At 46.2% G+C, this 27995-nt stretch overlaps 1 protein-coding gene across 1 annotated transcript in view; it reads right to left on the reverse strand.

Moving 5' to 3' along the window:
- The window catches only part of LOC111949720 (spectrin beta chain, non-erythrocytic 4-like), a 61443-nt gene that overhangs the window by 22629 nt on the left and 10819 nt on the right, over nt 1-27995 (reverse strand). The window contains 19 exon segments of the mRNA XM_070433958.1: nt 6797-6943; nt 10221-10311; nt 10917-11119; nt 12414-13025; nt 13028-13169; nt 14812-14949; nt 15132-16002; nt 16527-16677; nt 16928-17230; nt 17526-17684; nt 17895-18012; nt 19172-19359; nt 21232-21344; nt 21578-21693; nt 21785-21865; nt 22031-22122; nt 25949-26122; nt 26601-26752; nt 27377-27550. Of these exon segments, the coding sequence (XP_070290059.1) occupies nt 6797-6943; nt 10221-10311; nt 10917-11119; nt 12414-13025; nt 13028-13169; nt 14812-14949; nt 15132-16002; nt 16527-16677; nt 16928-17230; nt 17526-17684; nt 17895-18012; nt 19172-19359; nt 21232-21344; nt 21578-21693; nt 21785-21865; nt 22031-22122; nt 25949-26122; nt 26601-26752; nt 27377-27527 (4002 nt within the window). The 5' untranslated portion in view covers nt 27528-27550.

Consider the following 27995-nt stretch of genomic DNA (forward strand, 5'->3'; position numbering starts at 1 on the left):
AAGTTCAGTCCAAATGGATCTAAGTCTAATGGTCACCTTATGGACTATGTAGCCTCGTTTTAATCCGATGTCTAGAATTTGAGCTAGGTTTGGGCAAAACATTGTCTGACAATCCTAATGCTTACGACCCTGTCAAAAATCCGGTATAGTGGTTCTCGGATCATGACGAGAGGTGGAGATAGTGTTGCGTACCTCCAATGAAGTTGATTTGCAAATTTTCATCAACATTGGTGTCATATTGGCATACACATGTTGGTTGGGAGATTTGAATTTAACATTGAGTTTCAACCAATGTATACTATAGTCGCACAACTATGTTTTACAATGTATTTCCATATTAACGCAATGCAATTAGAATAATGTAGACTGCAAACATGTTAAAAATATTTAGCAAATATTGGGCAGGCTATTCAACTAGACTATAACGGACTAACATACGAATTGGAGTTGATGACAACGCTCTGATAGGCCATTGAGAGGCCAAGCTTCGACAAACTGTCAACTTTATCATTCATCAAAACGCAACCCTTTTGCGACACCGCCAGCTAATGCGCCCATAATTCTGGTTGTGAAAATGTCCGAAATATTTCGGACACACCCCAAACCTATAACGCTGCCACCAGCGCTAAGATTTACCATTACTTTAGGTTTGTCAAAATAGTGCCCTTTATGTATTTTTCGATCATAAAGTATAAATACAATGTGAGCATGTATGACAAATGATACGTTAAGGTTAATCTAAAGAAATGTAAATGATTACCTTGGTTTTTCTCGTTGATTGAAGAGGGTTCTGTTCATTTCCTGGTCTGAGAATTGATGGGCAAATGGGCGCGTTCCAGTGCATGCTTAATGATACGGTTAATGCAGTAGTAGCTTATCTCGGGGGGATTTACATGTTCATATCCCAGATTGTGTTTATGCTCTTAAGCATGGAATAGCACCAGGTTATGAAGTGTGTGCTAGGAAAATATGTGTACGTTTATTAACTGAACATGTTGTTTGGTATTTCATGCCTTGTGATTGATAATTGACCATGATGTCAATTGGGTTGTTCTCATTGGTCAAATGCATTATGGGAAGTGTTATCATAACCCTGTAATTTCCTTGTTAGAGGGAGAGAAAGGGTGACGTCGGCATGCTTCTGGGTTTTCAGGTATGATTGAAACCTGGGTTTTTCCATTTGAGCTCTATTTGATTTAATTTATGTTCCTTGTGTCCAGTTAATTATTTTTGTATTAGTTGTACAGTCACTGGCTAAATCTTCACTTGCAAATAAAAAGCCTCAATCTGGCAAGAAAATCTGATCTGCATTACTGCCTCCTCACCATTAAAATAATGCCATTGGGTCAACTTTACAAGCCTACATGATATACTTTGCCATCCATAATATTGTAGCACAGTATCTTGTATTAATTAAGAAAAGATAAAATGTTGCCAAGAAATTGTGAAGAGTCAGTGTTACAGCAATGTTCCACTAACCGTTATGAGGACACTGTGATAGCTAGGTATTAGCAATGTCCTGACACTGTTGCACATGGAACTGTATGACATAAGTATCTGCCTCCCTCTACCTCCCTACCATGTGCTGTAGTCTAGGAAGCTCTGCCTGTTCTCTCGCTCTGCTCGCTCGCCCTCTCGGCTCACACGCCCCATATATTGCAGCGCCTGCAAAAACACAGGGGTCAAACTCTACTCCCAAAGGGGTTAAGAAAAGAGTGTGAGTGTGTGTGTAGGATACGAGTCGTGGGATGCCAAGGACCTAACAGATGCAATTATGGAAGGCACTGATTATGTTGTTGTTATGGCATCACTGTTAATGCAGTGTCAGGGTAGCTACTGATAATGCTGAATGCGTTTCATAATATATAACCCAGAACACACGATGCACACACATACACTCTGAAACAAAAGAGAGAGAGAGAGAGAGAGAGTCACCTTTGTAACTTGTCCAGGAGGTCCCTATTATAATAATAATAGTGAGGGGCCCAGAGAATAGAAGGGTGAGATTCACATACTTAAATGTAGATATGAGGCCAATTAATTATCTGAGAAACGAGGGGAAAGGAAAGAGGAAATAAGAGCCCATTGGACTTTGGGTAACAATAGCGTTGAGAGAAACAGCCCCGTTTATAACAACTTCTACACACTGCAGGGACAAGCACTAGATCCAATGATTACAATCCCACCTGAAGCATCTTCAATTCTGCACTTCCAAAATGAGGTTCGACACCCACAGACACCGGTCGTTATCACATTGAACATCGTGGAAACAAAATGTCCATCAACTACGTTGTATTGATTTTCAGAATATCAAGGTGGATGTGGACATGGGTGTGACATTCCATTTATAAACAAGAACCCTAGCTGTAGATGCCGTCGACAGACCGAGCAACTAAGGGGTAGCCAGCTAGCCTTCTCACCTGCATCAGATCCCTTTAATTACAGTAGCGAGGGCATACATTTTCATTCTTTATCAGTGAAGTCATACATTTTCTGGTACTCTTCACACTAGCCCTTTAATACGTCACATCCTGCTGGACAAATTACCTTCACACATGAGGTACGCCGGGAGGGGACAGGCAGTTGCCTGGCAACCACTGCAAGCGCGGCCACATATCCGTATCCGACAAAGTTGCACCTTCCAACAGCTGCCGGGCATGTGACGTCGTGGAGAAAATCCACCACGTAAAAATGTCAACCACCTTAAAACAGTGACAGTTACGGGATAAGAGGGTCACCTGCATCAGAAGGCTGGGAGGTTCAGTAACACCAGAGATTCTAGCTGCTATATAGTCCGAGACTTTATTTACTCAAAACCTTGGAGACAGTCCTAGACCCTTTCACATATAACCGATTTGCTTTGGGTAAAATGTTCGATAGAGAGCACAGCTCTTGAAAATCCAGGAGGGGGAAAATAATGTTTCCCAGGACTACCCTAACTCAAACCAATTGGGTTGTAACACTAGCGCCGCCCCAACAGATTTATCACAGCTACAGCTTGCTAGGCCTGTCCCCTCAGGAGATCTTCGGGTAGTCTTAACATTGGCTATATGAAATAGAGTCTTGCACCCACGTAAGACCACCAACTTGCCCTTTACAGAGGGCTACGTTCGCCTACGGCGATCTCAGTGTTGCCGTTACAGAGGGAAATCTATAGGCAGGTCAGAGTGTATCAACACAGATGAGAAAATATATGAGACAGAATACCAGCGAAAACAGACAGTATTATAAACTATTCTGATATGGTTTTATAGAAAAATGTCTGCTGTGCAAGTACAATAGTACTTGCAAAGTTTACATCCATGAAAAACATAATGAATGCCAAATGCAAAACCTCTCCACTGTTATTCAATATTATGGTATAGCCTACAGTATTAATATAAGCCATGCAGTGTAAGTAAAAATTTAAAAAAAATCGGAAATAAAGGCTACTCTTTCCAAAATACTGAAACCTTCTAAGGCATATCTGATATTCATGTCTCAATCTGAGAACAAAACCATGGTCATTATCCTGAATCGTGAACAGAGATAAAACTCAAATGTCTCGAGTTGATCTGTGTTTGAATTTGTCAAGCTAAGATATATTCATGAACCTCTGTGGTTCTACACATGTCTGGATTCCAAGCTAGTCTGGATTCCATAATATACAGTGCATTCTGAAAGTATTCAGACCCCTTGACTTTTTCTCTAATCAATTAGAAGAACCCCCCCCAGGAAATATCACATTTACATAAGTATTCAGACCCCTTAGTACTTTGTTGAAGCACCTTTGGCAGCGATTACAGCCTCGAGTCTTCGTGGGTATGATGCTACAAGCTTGGCACACCTGTATTTGGGGAGATTCTCCCATTCCTCTCTGCAGATCCTCTCATGCTCTGTCAGGTTGGATGGGGAGTGTCACTGCATAGCAATTTTCAGGTCTCTCCAGAGATGTTCGATCGGGTTCAAATCTGGGCTCTGGCTGGGCCACTCATGGACATTGACCTGAAACCACTCCTGCGTTGTCTTGGCTGTGTGCTTACAGTCTTTGGAAGGTGAACCTTCGCCCCAGTTTGAGGTCCTGAGCGCACTGGAGCAGGTTTTCTGCTCCGTTAATCTTTCCCTCAATCCTGACTAGTCTCCCAGTCCCTGCCGTTGAAAAACATCCCCACAGCATGATGCTGCCACCACCATGCTTCACTGTAGAGATGGTGCCAGGTTTCCTCCAGGTGAGACGCTTGGCATTCAGGCCAAAGATTTCAATCTTGGTTTCATCAGACCTGTCACGGCCGTTTAAAGGAGTGGACCAAGGCGCAGCGTGATTAGAATCCATTCCTCTATTTATTTAAGCAAAGAACACTAACAAACTCACAAAACAACAAAACGAACCGTGAAGCCAACGTAGTGCTCACAGACAACTACCCACAAAACCAACTTGGAAAATGGCAACCTAAATAGGCTCCCCAATCAGAGACAACGATAAACAGCTGTCTCTGATTGGGAACCCATCCAGGCCACCATCAACCTAATTACCCCTAGACAATACAAAATCCCCATAGATAACAAAAACCCTAGACAAGACAAAAACCCATAGACAATACAAAAACTAAACAAACCACCCTTGTCACACCCTGAACTAACCAAATAATAAAGAAACCAAATATAACTAAAGTCAGGGCGTGACAAGATCAGATAATCTTGTTTCTCATGGTCTGAGAGTCCTTTAGGTGGCTTTTGGCAAACTCCAAGTGGGCTGTCGTACCTTTTACTGAGGAGTGGCTTCCGCCTGGCCACTCTACCATAAAGGCCTGATTGGTGGAGTGCTGCACAGATGGTTGTCCTTCTGGAAAGTTCCTCCATCTTCACAGAGGAACTCTGGAGCTCTGTCAGTGACCATCGGGTTCTTGGTCACCTCCCTGACCAAGGTCATTCTCTCCCGATTGCTCAGTTTGGCCGGGCGGCAGCTCTAGGAAGAGTCTTGGTGGTTCCAAAATTCTTCCATTTAATAATGATGGAGGCCACTGTGTTATTGGGGACCTTCAATGCTGCAGGAATTTTTTGGGTACCCTTCCCCAGATCTGTACCTCGACACAATCCAGTCTCAGAGCTCTACGAACAATTCCTTCGACCTCATGGTTTGGATTTTGCTCTGACATGCGCAGTCAATGGTGGGACCTTATGTAGACATATGTGCCTTTCAAATCATGTCCAATCAATTGAATTTACCACATGTGGACTCCAATCAAGTTGTAGAACCACCTCAAGGATGATCAATGGAAACAGGATGCACCTGAGCTCAATTTCGAGTCATATAGCAAAAGGTGTGAATACTTAAATTAGCAAAAATGTTTTAAAAAATTATGTTTTCGCTTTGTCATGTGTGTAGATTGATGAGGATTTAAAAAAAAATCCCTTTTAGAATAAGGCTGTGATGTGGAAAAAGTCAAGGGCTCTGAATACTTTCCGAATGTAGTGTAAATATATGTTCAATCATTTTCAGATTTTACAGATATCAGGCAACCCCCATACTCTCTCACACAAACACACAGAGCAGGTCACCAGTTGGCATGGCTTCAGATGAGACACACACACACACAGTACGGCTGTGCTACGGTGCATTTAGGGTGTCTGTCGCAACATGTTTACTTTGTTTTCCCACCAACGTTATGCCGGGGGCCCTGGGGGAGAAAACGGTGTTTCTGTTTGGGTACACAGCATCACTGGGAGACATGTGGCTAATCATACTGTACCTAGAAATACGTTACTGTAAGAGGAGCTATATGCAGATAACATGCTTCCAATTCTGCTCCTGCGCTTATCGGCATGCCCATGGGCGTGCCTCCAAGCAATCGTTCCCTTGTACAGTAGCTGCAGTAAGCACTTTCCAACACCACTTCAGTATCTATCTACGTAGATGACCTGAATTTTTATCTATAATGGATCGTACCCCTTAGAGACTCAGCCTGCATTACACTTCTGTATATACTTAGGCCTAAATGGCCACGTTCCCAAATCCATTTGCACAGTGTACACATACTGACAGTGTTCAGTGAAAACGCTCGCATTTCCACTCAACTTCATGTGCACCTAGTGCAGCCCTGTTCCGGTTAGGAGGAATGGGCTGGATATAACAGGGTATAATGAGCCACATCCGAGCCAGTGGGTGTACTTGTGTTACTTGCCTAAAGCAATTAGCCCACTGATGTTACAGTTTGTATCAATCTGATAGGGCAGGCAGGGCCCATAGATATGATGTGTTGATGTGACCAGCAGAGATTTCAGGCAAAGCTGTTTGTGGTCATAGGCACATCAGGGAATCTCTGGTTTCACCAGAGCTCTTAGAGACTATTCACTGACATTCAACCGTCAACTCTCAGTGCCTGTGATTGTGCTTTTATTCAACTAACGGTAAACCAAATGACAATTCTCGTCCAGTTTATGCGTGTTTTCTGTGTCAGACTCCAAACAGGCTTAGAAATCACGAATAGCTAAATAAATCATATAAGAGCAAATAAAATCGTTACGAACCACAAATATTGCAGATACTATTGTCAGTTGATTATATACAGTATATATGCTGGTCTGACCACATTGTAACAAGGAACTTTGTATTTTTAACCTACAAAACAAAACAAATGACATAGTAAAGAATGAGTTGATACCAACTTACCCTCCCCATCCCCAACCACACACCCAAAACTTTGCCACCACCAACAGAGCAGCTAGCTCAGTCTCCCCTTCCCCATTCCTGAGCATCAGCTCATGGTAGATACCCACCCCCAGCCTCTGTGTAGAGTCCCAGCGGTACTGTACTCACCCTCTCGATCTTCTCCAGCCACTCCTTGTTCTGGGCCAGCTCGGCCATGAAAGCCTGGTGCTTCAGCCACTTCTTGTGCAGCTTCTGCGTCTCATCGCGGGACGTGTCACGAGCCATGAGCATCTTCTCTGCCACCCAGTCTCCAAGCTGAGGGACAAGGGACAGAGCTGTCAGTACAGGATGATCATGCCCCTCAATGCATTTATACTGTCATCTAGGTGGACAATGTAGGCTACTAACAGCTGTATGCAGAGTAGCATAGATGCACACATACATAGAGACACAAACACACGCACAATACCTGTACAAGCACACACAGAGACGTATTCAGGCTGAACATATGACCATAGTCATGTGAAAACCTAAAAGATAAATGCAAACAAAAATGAACACCCATGGAAATAGTAGAAAAGCAATCATCCAAAACACATGAACACAGAGACACACACACACACACACAAGGTCGAGCACATGCATATTAAACACATACGGCAGACACATGAATGCAGACACACGTGTTGTACACACAAGCATACACATGGCAACAGGAATTCATTCACATGTACACAGAACACACACAAGCACCAGGTCAACACAAGCACATAATCCATTGGCACATTAGTTATAAAAGCAAGCTGCCCATTACATTTAGGGCCAAACATACAAAATGACTTGCGAATATCCCTGCCCATTCAACATCATCAGTACCAGCAATATCTCTATCGCCTGCCTGCCACCCACATATTTCCACCCTCATCCTCTGAACTAGTCTCTCTCCTCCTCGACTGCTAGTCCCCTGAGATTTAACGGGAAATCGGTTCCATTTACCGGCAGGCAGCGTTTAACGGGAACGACTCATAGGGTTGTGATGGGTGGGGGTACGTATCCACATCCTCGACCTGCCCGTCCAGGTAGGAATAAAGCACAAATCCTCCACAGTAAGAGAGGGAGATGCTGCAGGAATCAAAACAAACAAGCAGCAAGGCAAAGCTGCTCCTCCCCCCCAAAAAAAACAGATAAGATGACGTTGAGGCTGCACTAGCTTCTCTGCTGCTGCGTTGCCGTGGCGCGTTGCTGTGGCTGGTGTGTTCAATCCAGAGAGAGGGAGATAGACGAGAAGGAGGCGGACCACTGACAAGTGAGAGAGAATGAGAAATGGAGAAATGAAAAATCTCCCCAAAACAATAAAATGGCAGGCTCCAGGAGCAGGTTTGCCCCTCCCCATGAACCCTATCCTCTCCCCCTCATTCAGCCCCCACCTACAGATAGCTGGGCTGGGATTTAGAGGCATCCGTGATAGCCTGGAGGCTCAGTGGTTGTGGTTAGTAATGCTGTGAGGTGAGGGAGGAAGGAAGGAGGGATGGGATGCGGGAGGAGGGGGCCGGCGTTTGATAGTGTCGAGGGGGGGGGAGTGGAGGGGAGAGATTCTGCTCCTCTGGCTCCAAAGAAATCCAGACACGCTCATCGCTCTTCAGAGCACCTCACGACTCCTCTATCACATTCATATTGTCTTTCTTCTCCACCCCCAATCCCCAACCCTTTTCCTTTTGCCTGCCTGCCTCTCTCTCTCTCTCGTTTGGTTTGTCCCTCTGCTGCAGTCCTTGCCTCTTCCAGCTGCACGCGACCGTATTCCGGGCTGTAACAAGCCCCAGTTTCCCCAACCCTGCTGCTGCTGCAGTGGCTGAGCAGTGCGAGGTGATCGAAAGCTTGCACTGGATCGAGCCATCGAGGGAGAGCCAGCGAGAGAGAGAGAGAGAGAGAGAGAGATCCTACGCTGTTGTGAGGCGTCAACAGGGAGAATGCTCTGCACTTGAAATTACATCACTGAGTGGGGGGGGGTTGATAGATTTACTGCTCTGCTTTCGTTTAAAGGGTCCACGGTATATTCCTCTCCGACGGCCCAGCTATTCTCTTCAACCTCTTAGCATCCTACTCTCTGGAGGCGGGGACCACCCCTGGATGATGCCCTCCTGACCAGAGAGGTCAGTTGGGTCACAGGCGGATAAGCCCCCCCTGGGACTCCAAATGAACTCTACCCATGTGGAGACTGGGAGGCAGCAGCTTATGGGAAATATAAGAATGGCGCTAATCAAATGGACTCCAGTGTATCACTGCTATTAGAGATGATGAGCCTCTGCCTCCAGTCCACAGTCAGGTCAGATCAATGTGATGTGCCACTAGAGATCCTGGGTTTGAGTCCAGGCTCTGCCGCAGCCGGCCGCGACCGGGAGACCCATGGGGCGGCGCACAATTGGCCCAGCGCCGTCCGGGTTAAGCGAGCATTGTGTCAAGAAGCAGTGCGGCTTGGCTGGGTTGTGTTTCGGGGGACCTTCACCTCTCCTGAGTCCGTACAGGAGTTGCAGCGACGGGACAAGACTGTAACTACTACCAATTGGACACCACAAAATTGGGGAGAAAAAGGGGTAAAAAAAATAAACATGACATTTTTGGGGGGGGGCGATCATGGTATCAACCATTCACTGGATGTGCATCAACCCTTTTTTTCTCAAGCCAGTACAGCTGTATTATAAGCGTGAAAGTTAAGAACACACTTCTGCACATTCTTTCAAACTGTCGCAGTGTGTGCCATTCTCATACAGTAGGCCACACACTGGAAGGGAAGCCTTCTACCACAGATACACTCTCCCTATACCCTGAATTAATGATATAGGGAGGTGGTGGTGGTGAATTATTCAACGCAGGGCACGCAGAGAGAAAGTTGCAGAAACTGAATAAAGCTCTGTGTTAAATAGGGTAGCTCTGGGGCACACTATGAAACCCTTTGAACAGGTGATATATCCAGGTTCGGCACTGGACACTGAATATGGCTCTTCTGACCCATAGGCACACAGCACAGCTTAAACCTGGCAGTCAAAGTCATGTCAATCATAGCAAAGCATCATCTTCCTTTACAACCAAATGACAAATATCCACCGACTATCAACTAGGTCCGCCTCTCTGAAGGGGTTTGCCAGAAGTCGACTGTCCAGTCAGAAAGATCCAGCAGGTCAACAACAACAACTAATCACATCAAAACCTCAGAAGAGTCAAGTTCGTCTGTCACTCACATCCCCAAGTTAAGCATCTAACACAGCAGCCGGCTGGCTCAAATCATTCAACTTACATAGGCGAAGAAAAAATGTTGTCAACCCTGATATAAAGATTGAGGAAGAGATAGACCCCACCACAGGTCTGACAGATGTCATTCAATTTCAGCTAAGCAGAGTTTTAGTATATCACTGAAGGATCCAGCAACACGATATCCATCTGGAGGTTTGAGCCTGACCCCCTGTGGTCCGAAGCAAAGCCATGTACAGCACAGCTCCGAACACAAGCCCTTGTTTTTAACCCCTACAACCTCCCATTGGTTATTCCATTGATATGCCAGCGTTGGTTGTGACATTTTTGTCATGTTGTGTCCTACCTCGTGGCAGTCCTGTAGTAACCTCTGGAGCCCCCACTGGCCGTTGAGCCTCTCCAGCCACTGTTGGGCCAATTCCCGGTTCTGGTTGCCTCTGTGGAGGAGAGCAGAAACATAGAGCCATTCATTCACACAGTGCATCAATCACTCTACTGGTATCTGCAACTGGAACTCGATGTATGAGGTTGATGGCTTCGGTGCAGCACACCGAACAACAGTGTAAAGACGAGAGTCGGCCAACGGTCTCATCTAAATATCTCCCTCACATGTGGTCGCCCCATGCTATTGTTGGCGTGGAGAATTGGCTACGGGTTAACTAGGCCCCTCCTTGCCTCGCCCATCAGTATGAATGTCATGCTCTGCTGTTAAAGAAAGTATCAACGAGGGGAGTTTCTTTTCGGGTCGCTTATGCTTTGTCTCCTCGTGTGTACCGTTGTGTTTGTGAAGCCCACCTGCTACCCAGACCACTTCATTATCACCATAGTAATTAACTTGTATTGATGAACAACATTTTATATTTCAATATCCACCGTGTATTCATACATAGTGTTGTGCCTCTGCTAAGTGACAAGTGACACATCTACCTATACCTCATGCGTTTCAGACTTGACCACAGCACCCTCCCCCCCCCCGCCCCGTATAAATTAGGACAGGTGTATATTCAGTTTATGGGTCGAACAATCCTATGGCGCCACCCACCTGTTAGCGAGGGTGTCCACACGCTCCCTGATGCGGTCCGAGTAGATGTTGCTCTGGCTAATGAGGCTCTCTCCGGCCTCGATGACAGCCTTGATGCGATGCAGGTTGAGCTCCATGGTGGTGGTAAAGTCCTTGTGCTTCTTGATGGCAGCCTCCACTGTCTCCACCGTGGTGGGGAGCTCAACGTGAGCCAAGGCTGACTCCTGGAGGGGGCCAGGGAGAATGGACAGAGTCAGAACCGCACGTCAGTGAAGAGTTTGTAAATGTACAAGAGATTAGAGGGAATAGAACGAAAACTGAGAGAGAAAATGGGAATATTACTGTAACAAGCTCGTGTGTAGTATGTGCTCACAGACATGGGTATCATCTCATGGCATTTTATCAATAACTACATTAGCATGTTTAGTACATGCAAGAGGTGTAGATTCTATTTTGCTGAATGATAAATATGCTGATCTCTAAGGACTATAATGAGGTCAGGTTTCAGTCATTATTGGCAAGGAACACTACATTGTACTCCTGATCAATGGATATCTGAATTGTGACTGCTGAATTGTTGTGTTCAACACAACTACACGTAAAGCAAAGCGATAGCGTAAGGACATTCCTATATGTATGGTCGGATACACGATACAAGGGTTGAGAGAAACATAGGTGAAAGACCAAAAACAAGTCATGGCACTCTGTTTGACAATTATTCAAAAAGAAATCCTTTGGCCTCTGTGCCTAAGGGAGAACTGGGTCTCTGGTAAAGGTATGTCATCAAACCAGAACAGACATGCTCTGACACACGGACAGAGCAGTCGGGGGAAATGCCTTCTGACATTGCAACTGGAATGGAACTCTGTTCTGCACGCAAAGACCCTGCAATGGAGTGCACTTTATAAAGTGGTGTGCATATTCCAGCATGCATAGCCTATAGACCATTATACTGTACATACTCACACACATGGCCCAATAAAGGACGATATACTGTGCATGAATATAAATGCAAAACAAAAAATTGTTTAAATGAACTATATGTTGACATTTTAACCTCATTGTCATGTCTACTCCCGCTCCAGCGCTCGACGTCGCCGGTTTACTAACCACCGGTCCTGGCAACCCATCATGACGCACACCTGGCAACCCTCATGACGCAAACCATCACGACGCACACCTGGCAACCCTCATTACGCACACCTGGCAACCCTCATTACGCACATCTTGCTGGGATTTCCTGCTATAGAGCCACCTATGAATTCTACATCTAGGCTAAAAATCACAGGCATATGCTGTGCTGTGCTGTGTGTAACTGGAAAAGCAACCCTCTGATCATTTCCACAATGCCCTTTACACATCCTTTTTGGTTCCAGGTAGAACCCTTTTGGGTTCCATGTAGGGCCAGCTTCAGATTAGCTAATGATGATTTGGGATTAATTGCCTCAGTAGGCCTAACTACTAGACATTGCTAATAGATATATTGATGTTGGGATGTCCAACAAGAGGCTAACTGACCTGGTTGTTGAGGAAGGCCTCGGCCTGCTTGACGTCCCTCAGGAAGAGGTGGAAGATGTGCGCCTGCACGAGCACCTCCCTCCGGCTCTCCCACATCTCCAGCAGCTTGTTCCAGCCCACATCCAGCTTCTGGAGCCACTGCTGCAGCGCCGCATATGGCAGCGGCGCCTCCTCGGCCTCCAGCAGCTCGTTGACCGCCTGCAGTCGCTCGTAGTCCTCCTCGTACCTCCCGATCTCCTCCTTCAGGGCCGCGTGGCGGTTGATCAGCCTCTCGGCCTCCTCTAGCGCGTTGGGCAGCTCGTCGCTAGCTGCCGCCGTCTGCGTCTGCACCAGCCACGTCAGGAAGGAGTCCAGGTCCTGGATGAACTGCTGCAGCCGCCCCGCCACCATCAGAGAGTCCTCGCAGCCCTGCAGCGTGCGCTTCAGCTCCTCCCACTCCACACTGATGCCCTCGAAGGGCTCCAGGACCTCCATGGCCTTGGCCGGGTGCGAGATAGCCAGCTCCTCTGCCTCCTGCTGCAGGTGAAGCAGCTTGGGCTCCAGCACGGCCAGGGCCCCCTCCATGGTGGAGAGTCGGCGCTGCAGGGCCAGCACCCCACCCAGGTCACTCCCCACGTACTGATGGCGTCGATGGCCTTGCGCTTCTCCTGGATCTGGGACTTGATCTCAGCACACTCCAGCAGGTAGTTCTGGAGACGGAGGACAGAGTCCAGGTGGTCCTTCTTCTGCTCCACCATCTCCACGATGCGGTTCCATCTAGAGGGAAAGACAAGAGCACAGGGGTGTGGAGGGGGGAGGTAACAGGCAGGGGCACATGTGTGGGGAGAGGGGGTACAGACAGGGGCACAGGGGTGGGGGTAGACAGGGGCACAGGGTGGGGGGTTAACAGGAAGGGGCACAGTGGTGGGAGAGGGGACAGACAGGGCACAGGGTGGGGACGGGGGGGGTAACAGGAAGGGGGCACAGTGGTGGGGAGAGGGGGGACAGACAGAGGCACAGGGGTGGGAATGGGGGCAGCGTTAGTCTGCATCCGCTTGAAGCTTATAATTCACATATAATTCAGTCAGTATACAAAAACATACACTAAGTATTAAATATGAAAATACTTTTCATTTTGCCCAAGAGGATGGAATCAAGAGTGCAATTGATCAAATGCATTAATGAGGGACATTGGTTTTGCTTGTTAGTTGTCATTTGCATCTCAAAGGCTTTTGTCTTTTTCTTCACACAGGCTGTTAATATGGTCCCCATGCAAAAGAACAGGCATGAATTATAGTCATTTAGCGAAGCATATCCGACATGACGTCATGCCAGGACCCTATAGCCAGAGGCTTCAAACGGTATCAATATCATGAAGCACCATTGGCCAGATATGGTCAAAGCATTAAGCAAACCTGAACAACAGAAGCCGAAGTCTACCTAAACTATGTCACAGAGATGTACAATATCAATGAACGCTATATTTAGTCACAACTAAAACAGTTTGAGACTGAGGGAGAATATAGTAAAGCCAAATAGAACACATTTTGGGCAGGTTGGTCTTGCACCCGGTGTGGCAGGCAGTCGACACAGATGGTCACCCTGAGATAGGCTATGTATGCCAAAGTCAGGAGGAACTGGGCCACTGTAGCATTTTACCAAAACCATCATCCACTACCCTGGCCCTGGCCTTAGATCTGTCTGCCTGTGTCACCATGGTGTCACTAGGGTCTCTGGTCCAATCAGTCCCCTTCCAGGTCTATCAGCAGGGAGCATGTGATCATCATGGCTTCTGTTGCTCCCGATCTGGGCCAAATAAGAACAGTGGACCAGATTATTCTTATCAACCCTCCTCCCTCCCCTTATATTGTAGGAAATTAGCTAAGAATGAGGTAACTGGGCCACTTTGAAAAGAATATCATCAATGCACTACGCACCATGTGCTGTACATGGATTTACAGATGTGTTTCTATGGCTGCGTTTACACAGGCATCCCAATTCTGATCTTCTCATTTCTTTTTGAATTGGTCTTTTGACTAATCAGATCTCTTCAGAATTGGGCTGCCTGTATAAACGCAGCCTATCTAGTGTTCAGCCTGATTTTTTTTTTTTATCCTGTGTTGATGAATCTATTCAACAAAATGTAACTCCCGTGTTATTATGCAATGCAGATAAGTCACACTTTCATCACATATTGGTGCTGTGTGGGTAAACAGAGAGACCCGTAGGTCTATGTTATGTCTTGTTGTGGAGTAGACCTGGGGTGCATTCATTAGTGCACACCATAGCAAACTGTAGCAAAACATTGTTATTGGTAAAGGTCAGTTTAGTCCTTCCCCGTTTTGGCCTTTTGCTTCTGTTTGGTTCCTAGTGAATACACCTCGGAGTTGGTCAGTCAGAGAACAGTGGGGTGGGTTACCTGCTGTTGAGGTGGTCCTGACAGCCTCTAACCTCTGTAGAGCTGGGGTGACCACTGTCCAGGAGCTGCTGCACTATCTGGTTCACGTCCAGGATCCTTCCCATCAGGCTGTTCATCTCCTGGTCCAGGCTCTCAAACCTACAGAGAGTGTGAAATGAGAGGAGGGAGAATGTGTGTTTTAAATGACAGTGTTATGTAGCCCTTATGAGGGAGGGTTCAAGGAACGGATTCCCTAAAAATGTATGACTAACTTTAGAACTAAAAGCATGACTTAAATCTAACATTCTCCCTATGATCTCCACCCCAGACGGGAGCTGTACCTGTGGGCTATGACCTCCACGTCCTCCAGCCTCTCTGGAACCTCCATCTTGTTGAGCCACTGCTCCTTCTCGTCGATCCACACCTCGCAGGCGTTGACCTCGCTGAACATGAGGTAGACAGCCAGCGCGTCGTGCAACCACTGCTGCCTCAGGACGGCCACCTCGGCCACCTCGGCGTACAGCTGCTCCGCCTCGCCCATTCTTGACTGCACCTCGTCCAGCTCCCGGTAGTGCAGTGGCAGCGCCACCATGTGTTTGCGCAGAGTTACTACATGCAGCCGGTGCTTGTCCACGGCCTCGCGCACACCCCGGTGCTTCTTGAGCAGTGACTGGGTGGAGTACTCGTCGTGGCCAAAGTCCTCACTGGAAACCAGGCGGTAGGCGTCCTGCAGCCATGCCAACAAGTCGTCCGTCTCCGTGCTGAACTGGAAGAAGTTGAGTGCCTCCTGCAGGTGGCCCAGTCTCTGCGCCGCCTGGTCCTCCAGCCTCTTCCACTCCCCTTTCACCTCCATGATGCGCTCCTGGATGCCGCCCGTGCCAAAACTCTTCTCCATCAGGATCTGCTTGCCCTTCTTCATGATCTGTTGGAGGAGGGAGCGGTGGGCCAGCAGCTCCCCAGCCAGGGTCTTGTGTTTCTGGAGCAGCCGCAGCACGCTGCTCAGGTCCTTGCCGCAGGTCTGGGCGGCCAGGATGGAGCTCTTCTCACGGATCCAGGCCTCAGACTCCTCCACCTCCTGGAAGAAGGCCCAGAGGTGCTGAGACTCCTCCAGCTCCGAGCGCCGCTTGGCCGCCAGCTGCTTGAGCTCCTCCAGGCAGGTGCTGACATGGTTGACCCGGTTGCAGATCACCTGGGGGTCACAGGGCTGGTAGCCTGGGAAGGAGAGAGAATAGGGAACAGGGGACAGCACTCAATATACATGTCTTTATTAGTGATGTCTATGGGGGACTGTATCCAAAGACTCAATTAACTTTGCATGTAAACAAAACACTACTACTGGATGTAAAACGGGCGTAAAGTTTTACAAAATAACTATGTAATATCCACAAAATTGAAATAACTAAATTAATTCACTTCTGTATTGTAAATGGATCTTCAGAAAATAAGTTGTGGAAAGTCATGCTTGCCCTCTTGTGGGTCTCTCAGGAAGTGCCATGGTCATCTTCACCACTCAATGTACAGTAAACTGTACTCCTACACACTCTTAATACAAAACACTCCTTTTTTTGTTAACTGTGCTTTTTTACGGGACCATGGGAGACATAACAGCAACAGCCAGTATTTCTAATCCTATCGTATCCAAATATTTTCCTCCCTCAAAATCACCAAGTTGTTATGAAAGCACATTCCACTTCTCACTGAAGATGATCTCTGAACATAGCCATCTGATGTCTTACCTTCAATGGTGGTGAATTTGAGAGCGGCTGTGTTAAGGGTCTGCACCCTCTCTGCCTGCACTGTGATGTCAGCTTCCTGGAGGCTGTGTTTCTGCAGCAGGTCGTCCACCTCCAGCAGATGCTTGCCGAAGTCTTTGGAAAGGAGCTGGACCTGTGGTGAGAGGGAGCTTGGTCACCTTCCTGACACTCAGCAGTGCTTCCACTGACCATGCTGCCTGTACTGAAACGTCAAAGTCAATTTCTCAAGGGTTTCTCACTGTTTTTTCATGTACTGTATCTCCACATTACCATTTCATGTGTACACAAATGACAACCCACAGTCTATGCTGTTGAGTCGACACAACTTAGAGACAGTATAGCGTTCATGTAACGTCAAAAGCATGACACAATACTTGTCTCACCTGCATGTCCTCCATCCAGTCGATCATGTAGACCATGTCCTGGAAGGTCTTCTGCAGGGCCAGGTTCTTCTCCAACCGGGCCTTCCTCCCCACCACCAGCTCCTTCAGCAGGCTCCACTGGCCCAGGATGTTCTCCTTGCGGGCCGAGATGCGCCGGATGTCGTAGTAGCCCTCCGTCTCCATCTCCCCGGCCAGCTCCACCACCACCCCGATGCGCTCCTCGTACGACGAGATGTCTGCCTCAATGGCCTCGTGCTTCTTCATGGCGGCCTCCACCGCTGGCAGGTCGTAGCCAAAGTTATCCTGGTGGGACAGGACATTCAGTCAGGCAGAGGATCACTTAACTACAGGCAGGTGATAGTGTAAGGGTTTACCCAGTCAGAGCAATGCAGTCATAGGAAAATACATCTAAATATACCAATGTATATTTAAAAGTAATTCATGTTATACAATACTTTGCCATTTGTTCTAAAAAAGACATTCTAAAGACATTTCATTCTCAATCCACAGCTGTAAGACTATTGCTATATAACTGTGATGATATGGCCCCTGTGTGATATGTTAGAGACATTAGTCACTTCGGCCCTGTGGTCCCTACCTGAGACACGAGGCGCTGGTTCTCGTTGAGCCACGCCTGTCTCATGGTGGTCTTGTGGTCAAACCGCTGGGCCAGCAACTCCAGCTTCTCCTGGCGAATCAGCTCCTGCCGTAGTGCCACGCCTCTCTCGTGCTCCGCCTTCTCCAGCCTCTCCCACGCCTAGCCAAATGAAAAACAGAGGGAAATGTACCCATAATGCAGCATGGTAACAAACATAAAGAGGAGTAATTTGCACGGATTTGCTACATTTTAAAGAACCTGATATTGATAAAGAAGGATTTTATATTTGCCAAGACCTGTCCAGTTGTTGTATTATCTGCTCAGGCATTTGAGACACTCCTTATTCCCACTTATACCAGTATTCATTACCTTATTAATATCAGAGATGAGTTTCCCTTCATGAGGCACGTATGGTTTCTGGTTGTTAGCTCTGAGCTTGCTTTGGATAGTAAAGAGGAGCACCTCCAGGTTCCCCTTCTCCTGGAACCTAGCACAAGACAAAGTGTGTTTCACAAACATCCTGAGACACAGTACTTTGCACAAGGTTGGCTCCGTTTGAAACCTAAAATCACAGGTGTCATATCCTAGATCCTGTAACTTCAAATAACCATCTGCTCAGAAGTGATGACAGACCTGTATTTTTTCCTATTACTAAGTTACTAGGGTAGTGACGGTCATGGAATTTTGGATGACGATTATTGGTCAGCCAAATGACCACGATCACCGTTATAATCGTTTGAATACTGCACGAATGCCCGGCCGCCCTGTCTTCAGTCAGCTGTTTGTTCCACACAAAAAATAAACGCTTCTGACGGTTTTCATGACGGTCTACATCCATAGTCGTCGCTTACACAATCATTGTGCCAGTCCTATGAATTACGCAACTCATCAATAGATTATCCGTGACATTTCCTGCAGGCTTGACCTTCACAGCAAAGGCCTTCATTACTACATGTGACCTAGCTCCACACACTGTCTAGTTGTAACCTAATTCAAAACTAATAAGTGGTCATCACTGAGCAGATTCCAGAGTTATATGATAGGTGACCACCTCTGGCCATCGAGGGCTGCCAGGGCAACTAGGCTGGGTGAGAAGCCGGGTAAGGCCTCAGAGATACTAGTCACCAGAGGAGATGTCTATCTTCTAGCCACAGAGTGAAAGGGTCTGGAGACACATTTGGGTGTCACATCACTTAGATCCAGTCCCTTTTGGTCAAATAGGGCATGAGTCACATGGCACGGCTAACTGGGTGCTTAATTATGCCAGACATGCCAGCTTAGGGCCTCATGCTGATACTATTGTGCCCACACCCATCAATGTGTAGTTTTTTTTGTTGAATACCGCAACAGTTATGTCATATAGCACACATCAAATGAGAATCAGATGAATCAAAAGCATTTGTCTGGGGGCATTCACTGAGAAAATAACATCAACCGATAAGAACTTTAAAACTATAAAAGGGTGAAACTATTGACTCAACCTAAATCCTGTCCTAAAACTAAAGCATCCAAAAATTGTTTAGTGATATTTGTATAAAACAAAAGTTTGAAGTTTGAAACCTTCTGTTGTATGAACGGGACCACTATACAGTAGATATAAAACGTAATTGGTGCTATTATGTGTCATTTGCACAGTGTTGACTTACTTGATGGGCTTCTCGATGGTGCAGTAGGTGGTGAAGGCTTGAAGCTGCTGCTGGACACCCGTTAAGGAGTTGGCAAACTTCTGGTTGCTGATGATGCCTATGGTCTTCTCGATCCACTCCAGGAGCTCCGAGGCCAGAGCCTCATATCGATCGATCATCTTCTGACCGTCAATGGCATTGTCCAACACCTGTATAACACGTAAACATTTAGCATGGATGGATTTTACGTAGGAGTGATTTAATTCATAACTTTTGATAGTGGATTGATAATAGATTGAATCGTTATCAGTTTGTTTTGACCTACACAACTACACTGATGTGAGCAAAACATACAGTATGATATACAGTGCCTTCGGAAAGTATTCAGACCCCTTGAATTTTTCCACATTTTGTTAGGTTACAGCCTTATTCTAAAATTGATTCAATCGTTTTCCTCCCCCTCATCAATCTACACACAATATCCCATAATGTCAAAGCAAAAATAGGATGTTTGCTAATTTATTAAAAATTAAAAACGGAAATATTTCATTTACATAAGTATTCAGACCCTTTACTCAGTACTTTGTTAAAGCACCTTTGGCAGTGATTACAGCCTCGAGACTTCTTGGGTATGATGCTACAAGATTGGCACACCTGTAATTGGGGAGTTTCTCCCATTCTTCTCTGCAGATCCTCTCAAGTTCTGTCAGGTTGGATGGGGAGCGTCACTGCACAGCTATTTTTAAGTCTCTCCAGAGATGTTCGATCGGGTTCAAGTCCAGTCTGTGGCTGGACCACTCAAGGACATTCGGAGACTTGTCCGGAAGCTACTCCTGCGTTGTCTTGGCTGTGTGCTTAGGGTTATTGTCCTGTTGGAAGGTGAATCTTTACCCCAGTCTGATGTCCTGTGCGCTCTGGAGCAAGTTTTCATCAAGGATCTCTCTGTACTTTGCTCCATTCATCTTTACTTCGATCCTGACTATTCTCCAAGTCCTAGCCGCTGAAAAACATCCCACAGCATGATGCTGCCACCACCATGCTTCACCATAGGGATGGTGCCAGGTTTCCTCCAGATGTGACGCTTGGCATTCAGGCCAAAGAGTTCAATCTTGGTTTCATTAGACCAGACAATCTTATGGTCTGAGAGTCTTTATGTGCCTTTTGGCAAACCCCAAGCACATTTCATGTGCCTTTTACTGAGGAGTGGCTTCCGTCTGGCCACTCTACCATAAAGGCTTGATTGGTGGAGTGCTGCAGAGATGGTTGTCCTTCTGGAAGTTTCTCCCATCTCCACAGAAGAACCCAAGAGCTCTGTCAGAGTGACCATCGGGTTCTTGGTCACTTCCCTGACCAAGGCCCTTCTCCCCTGATTGCTCAGTTTGGCCAGGCGGCTAGCTCTAGGAAGTTTCCAAATTTCTTCCATTTAAGGATGATGGAGGCCACTGTGTTTTTGGGGTCCTTCAATGCTGCAGACATATTTTGGTACCCTTCCCCAGATCTGTGCCTCGACACAATCCTGTCTCGGAGCTCTACGGACAATTCTTTCGTCCTCATAGATTGTTTTTTGCTCTGACATGCACTATCAACTGTGGGACCTTATATAGATAGGTGTGTACCTTTCCAAATCATGTCCAATGAATTGAATTTACCACAGGTGGACCCCAATAAAGTTGTAGAAACATCTCAAGGATGATCAATGGAAACAGGATGCACCTGAGCTCAATTTCGAGTCTCATAGCAAAGGGTCTGAATACTTATGTAAATAAGGTATTTCTGTTTTCGCTTTGTCATTGTGGGATATTGTGTGTAGTTTGCTGAGGAATGTGATTTATTTAATCCATTTTAGAATAAGGCTGTAACGTAACAAAATGTGGAAAAAGTCAAGGGGTCTGAATACTTTCCCGAATGCACTGTACATATTGATCACGTTACTCATGGGTTCAAAACATACAGTACATATCACTGTATATACACTGTATATCACTGTATACTGTAGGAGATATTTACACAGGTTCCAATGACAATTGTTCTGCCACGTACAGTAGGATCCAGGGTTAAATAGTGTGTCGGCATTCTCCTACCTTTCCCACTCTCTTGCCCTCTACTCGAAGGGCTTTCATCTTGGAGAAGTAATGGTAGTAGGACACAACATAGGTTATTATCGACTTCTCATCTGGGTTCTCCGTATTCACGTCTGCAGAGTCACACAGGAAGGACAACAATACACAAACACTTACAGCACACACATACAATATATAACAATCACGCCTTCACATGAAATCATTTCAGGTCATGTAAAACAGAAACTATGGTCGCTGTAGCTGAAGGTCTGCGAAGGTTTGCACGTTTGAGATATGTGTCACCAAATGTCCATGAATTGCTGAGGAGGTTGTCGAGCTGCTATTTCAATTCTCCGTGCAGTCTTACCTTCAGGGTCCAGGAGTTTGGTGAGCCCTAGGTTCTGCTCAGCAATGTTGAAGGCTTGCTGGAGGTTGTGTGTGGCATTGGACCGGATCAGCTTATGGAACTCAATCAAATCAGGCCTGTAGTAAAGTAGGTCACTTAGTTCACTTTCTACATGGTCACATAAATACATATTTTAAAGCAAGACTTGCTTGTTTAGCCAATGCTGACCTGTGTCGGTGAATGAGAGCGTTGAAGGCGAGACCATCTCTCCAGCATGTGGTGAAGTTCTGGATGTTGACCTCAGAGTACCTGTGGGACAGTTGACACAGAACACACTCACAACCATTGGTCCAATGCATATATCCTATCTAACTAAAGACATTGCATGTAACAATAGCAGTAAAACAACTGTCAACACCCTGTCAACAAAGGTTGACGTTCAATTTTGGCTTTTGGTTCAATTAAGACACTCACCCAGCGGTTTTCATCTGGCACCAGAGTAGTAGGGCATCCTTTGCCGATCGCGTCTCCCTGTTGTCGTCACACTCGATCTTAATCCCCTGGATCTGTATACACAGGGAAGGAGAGCAGAAGACAAACAACCACGGTCAAGGAAATCAGCCTCAAAACTGTCCTCAGTTCAGTAAAATCACCAGATTACTACGAGGTTGAGAAGAAAACAGTTAGGAAACACACCCATGTTGCTGGTAAGTTTCAAACACACTGAACCCAAAACCCAGTGCCTTTCAACAGCCACACCAGGAGTGTATTCATTATGCCGATTCCATTGCAAACACTTTGGCCTGTTTCAAAATGTTTTGCAAAAAAAAACGTTTACTCTTAACACAAAACATTTTGCAATGAAAACAAGAGTTAGTTTCTATTGGACAAATTCAGGTAGGTCCCTCCCTCCCCATTTCGTTCCATTTACTCTGTTTGCTTCCGTTTGCTTCTTAAATGGTAGACGGTTTCCGTTGCAAGACGTAATGAATACACCCCAATAGTCACACAACTGCATTGCATGTCTCATCACTAACTCGCACACAGACATGTGCCTGTCATGTTGGGAGGAAGGCCACAGAATCATGACAACATCACTGTGCGCCCTCATCATCTATGACAGCCATTGGCCCAATCATGTCACCCTGACATGATACATGTTAATGGGAGGGTTGACACCCTAGAATCTGCTGGACCACCCATATCAACCAATCACACTTCATCCGCTCCCATACTGTACATGCTCACTCACACTGGAAAGCAACTGGAGGTTTATAGGACTATACTGCATGCACAGTTTAGTCTCCACCTACAGGGAACGGTTATTTGTGATTAAATTATGATAGAATAACACTACCGGTATGTATAAAGAGAAGGACTAGTCATTGTCTAATTGAACAACTATTGTTCAAATAAACTGCTGCCCAGAACCAAACTGACTTTTTACAAGAGCCAATGAGGACATTCCATCTCTAAAATGTCCTGCTCATATTTCAGATCAGGCAGATTTGAAATACCCTTGATCGCAGTGCATATCATCCAACAATAAACAAGATTCCTGAGAAAAACAAACCGTCTGGCAGTGACAGAGAGGCATACACCACGCAGGTCACAATTAAGTAGCACAAACACAACGACACTGAGCGAAGCAACTAGAAAGGAATCGTTAAGTTCCTAAATATAATGGAGGTGTCAAGTGTTTGTTAGATTCTTGAAATCGGCTCCTGGAGATCAATTACCTCCTGGAGATTATTTACCTCCTGGAGATCATTTACCTCCTGGAGATCATTTACCTCCTGGAGTCCTCTTTTCCCCCCTTTCTCTCGCTGTGTCTGCTGCCTGCTGCAGTGGCTAGGTCTTACATGCTGACTGGGCAAAGTAAACTGAAACAGTCCAAGGGTAGGGGAGGGGTGGAAGAGAGGGAGAAAGAAAGAGAGAGGGAGACAGAAAGGGAGGAGAGACGTAGTAAACTAAACGAGGAGCGTGAGGGGAGAGTGACAAGACAACCCCAAACGGTTGCAGAATCGGTGACCGAGAAGGAAGTAGGAGTGGCAGAGAGAGAAGGAGGGAAGGGTGGGGAGGAGGATAGGCCCTGACCGCATCTTGCCCTGCCCGGAGCCCCACCCCTTGCTCCCTACAGCACAAATCCGTTTCCAATAACGCGCTTCTCCTCTTTCACTGCTAGCAAAATTGAAGAGGCCATCGACTCGCTGGCTCCACAGTCAGTGCAGTAGAATGGGATGCCGGCCAAAAGTGCCCCAGCCAACCCATAATCACTGTTAGAAGGCAGAGCGATAAGCTATGCCATGCTAGCCTCTCCTCATGCCGCCGTAGGCACCACTAGCCTACGTCCCTGAATCATACATACAGAGTAACGCTGATTTGAATAATGCAAGACATGCGTTTATGCTGAGACCACCACTGTCCGTCCTGAGGCGACAACAAAAGCCAAATGATTTTGCGCTTCTTACAGTACATGCCTGTCACTTGTCTGTGGTATCGCGTCCTGTATGGCCTTGTGCCCATTGTATGTGTACAGTATGTCTCTGAGGCGGATGTCAGACAGTATGTCCCTGTTTGAGATCCAACTACGATCAGGACAAGAGTGACATTCAAGCTTTGCTCGTAAATCCCTCTGACAAATCCCTCTGATTTCTGCCCTTTCTCTCCTAGATTAAGACAGTGCTGAAACCAGCATGTCTGTTGTGTCAAAATCATGACAATAATATACACAGAATTATGGCCTACTTCTGTTTACCGCTGGGACACCAGAGGTGGATACCTTTATCCAACAGTGCTAAATCTGTCTCTTTCTTCGATGGGTTCACCTTAGCTCAAAGACTGGTGAAAAAGAGTGACAAAATGTACGATAAGACTTTGTTCTTGTGTTTGAAGGAGGTGTATTATAACGTCCCCCCCCCAGGCTATTGCACACAGCCTGGGATATCAACGATTCAAAGTTGGCATTAGTGCAGCGTTTCTCAAACTAGGGGTTGCGAGAGCAACTCTGAAATCGTTTGTTTTTAAATGCTCCTAGAACCGGGGTTACGTCAATCAATCATCAATCAAGTTTATTTTATATAGCCCTTCGTACATCAGCTAATATCTCGAAGTGCTGTACAGAAACCCAGCCTAAAACCCCAAACAGCAAGCAATGCAGGTGTAGAAGCACGGTGGCTAGGAAAAACTCCCTAGAAAGGCCAAAACCTAGGAAGAAACCTAGAGAGGAACCAGGCTATGAGGGGTGGCCAGTCCTCTTCTGGCTGTGCCGGGTGGATATTATAACAGAACATGGCCAAGATGTTCAAAATGTTCTTAAATGACAAGCATGGTCAAATAATAATCAGGAATAAATGTCAGTTGGCTTTTCATAGCCGATAATTAAGAGTTGAAAACAGCAGGTCTGGGACAGGTAGGGGTTCCATAACCGCACGTCAGTAACCTCTGGTAGCTGGTAGATGCAGTTGTAGTAAACATAGCGGTTCCTGTTTTCTTGTGGCTCTATCTTCTGAACCGTTCAAGCCCACAAGCCGGGCAGGACTCTTTAGAACAGAGTGGACAAGATCAGGCACTAAATCAGTGATGATGTTCTTTTCTACACGTAAGATCATACAAAATTATTTCCTGATGATCTTCTGAACATCCCAATACCTTTCTGATGGTTTTCAGTCACTTCAAACTGTACTTTATTGTCAGACTAATTTGTAATAGACTGTCATAGCCCCAGTTAAAAAAAGGAAACATTGGCAATTGATCACATCCCTTTTTTTACATGGTGGGGTCGCACATTTTTGGAAATATCAAAATGGGGTCACGGGACAAATAAAGTTTGGGGACCACTGCCTTAGTGGGAGTGCCCATAGAATTCAATGGGAGTGACCTACTGAGTAAAGTACTTTGTGAGAGATTAAGCTAATGCGTATGCGCCGGTCATTTTGTATTGGCTAAAGAAGTCCAAGTTTGAAGCGCTGGTTCATCAGACTATTCCTGACTCTTGGGGCAGATTGTCTATGACGTCACACCGTAGAACATGTACCAGTCAGAAACAGGAGTTTGTAGAAACAACGGTGCACACCCACATGAGGGTCATCATCCACATGCTGACTGAGTTCAAAAGTACCCCACAGGGACAAAGACGGAATAGAGCTACACAGCACTAGAACATACCGTCCCCAACATGAGACACACACAGGCCTGCAGGAACTGGATGCCCAAAATACCTCAGCAGAGGTTAAGCTAGCAGCAGGTCTTAAGGACAATCCCAACAGGGGACAGGTACGGCCTCACAGGAGTTGGCTGCATGACAAAATAAAGGAAATGTAAATACAACCACAACAGAAACGACAGAGACAGACAACACCAGGCACCAGGACGGGTGGGCAAGGTCACTACCTGGAAGCGAAGGATGATGGTCCAGATGAGGCCAAGGGTGAGGCGGTGGTTGCCGTCGACGATGTCGTGAGAGCCGACGTTCTCCAGGTGGACCCTCTGCTCCTTGAGGAACTGCAGGGCCTTGTCCACGTTCTCCAGGCAGTGGATCCGCATGCGACCCCGCGTGGGCCTCGGCTAGGGGAGGGAGGGATGGGGGAGGGAAGGAGGGAGAGAAGGGGGAGAGAACAGCGAGGTAAGGAGGTAGAGGGAATGAGAGAAAGCATAAGAGTGGAATGGTGAGAGGAGTAATGCTTGAATGGTCAAAGCAATCTGCAGGGGAATTACAGGGGAAATACTGCTTTGATCTCAATGCCTTTACAGTAAGACAATGTTTTTCTCATTAAAAAACGCAATGGCAAAGAAAGCGTGCAAATGCTGTTCCCATCCAATTGTCAAACCACATTATGCTGACTACTATTCTCATACAATCACACATGACATATAGCTGCAGTGCTGACAACATTCATGAAACATTTAGACATGACTGAATAATATTTGTAACAAAAATAACTACAATGCAGAGCTCTTTGTTGAATAGTTTGTGCTTGTTCTCCTAGCATCTACTGACTTAAAGGTAGACCGAGGTTGTGAACCAGAGAATGGGTTGACCAACCAGCATCTCCCCAGACAGGACCTCCAGCAGCCTTGTGAGCATGTAGCCGTCCCGGAGGTCGTTGTAGAGGTCAGCAATCCGACAGGACACTCTGGCCAGGTGGGAGTTCACCCACTTAGTGAAGGTCTTCTTCTGGACAGCATCTCTCTCTTCTGCAGGAGAAATGAAATAAACACAAGGCTTACAGATGTAGGATATTAATAAAAAACAGTTTGCTACAGCAAGAAAATAAACCTGCAGCAACAGGAAATGTGAATTATTATGTGGAATTGAATGGACATTTTTGTAGGGGTTGATCCATTTTATGTTAGGGCAAATCAAGTCTGCCATTTTGGTGGAAATGGATATTCCTAACTTTAGAATAGTTTTTAAACCTTGAACACACTGCAACAAAACTTGAATTCTCTGCAACAAAAGAGTAATCAAATTAAGATCCTACATCTGTAGTTCATCAGGATAGAGCTCTGATCAGTGATGTAGTTACTAAATCTCTCATCTGAGTCGTGTCCCCAGTCACTACTGGTCCAGTCCGAGTCCAAGTCCGAGTCCTGGACTCAAGAACTACAACACTGGCTCTGATATATAAACCATACCTCCTTGTCAGTAGCCCCCTGTATGATAGATCATCAATCAAGTCCTTCCACAACTTTAAACATCCATCAGGTATACTGGAAGGTCTACGAAGCTTGTGTGTTTTGTAAGTGATGGAGCTGCGACTGAAGCAGGTGAAGGTGCTCTTGTTCCTCTAGTCCAGTATAGTCTCTCTATCCACCCACCTGCCAAGGCCTTGATGCGGGAACACTCAAACAGTTTGGAGCTGGTGACCTCGGTTTCCCAGTGTCCCGAGCTGCTGGCCAGACGGGTATTGTTGTTGTTGAGCTGGCGCTGGGCCTCCGCGTTGTCCAGGTCTGTGGAGGCATTGGCCATCGCGCCTATTTCCCTGAACAACTCTACAGACACACAGTAGGAGAGTTAGGTAGAGTACATTTAGGATGCGGATCACACTTCATGCACCCTTTATCACCCCCATAGAAAGAAATTATACTGTACGAAGGTAAATACATCATCTCAAACACCATGCAGAAAATCTGAATCACAACAATTTGTCTTTAAGGGCAAAGTGCATGCGTGTTTTGATAGAGCTCCAGTCCACACCAGATAGTTAGTAATCCAGGGAGGGCTATGAACAGCCATAGATATCTACGACTTCTGAAAACAGAGGCATAAGTGATCACTTACGCTTTGAATCAAACCCATTTGCTAATGTTAATGATCATTTCTCATTCGCAACTCATTCATTTGCATAAAATACATAACAGAGGGAGTTTGGCACACTGTTCTTCGCCGATCACGTCTTATAAAAAATGACTTTATCGAAACAACCGGTTCATATTG

The sequence above is a fragment of the Salvelinus sp. IW2-2015 genome, linkage group LG22 (genome assembly GCF_002910315.2).
Source record: "Salvelinus sp. IW2-2015 linkage group LG22, ASM291031v2, whole genome shotgun sequence".
Taxonomy (NCBI): Eukaryota; Metazoa; Chordata; class Actinopteri; order Salmoniformes; family Salmonidae; genus Salvelinus; species Salvelinus sp. IW2-2015.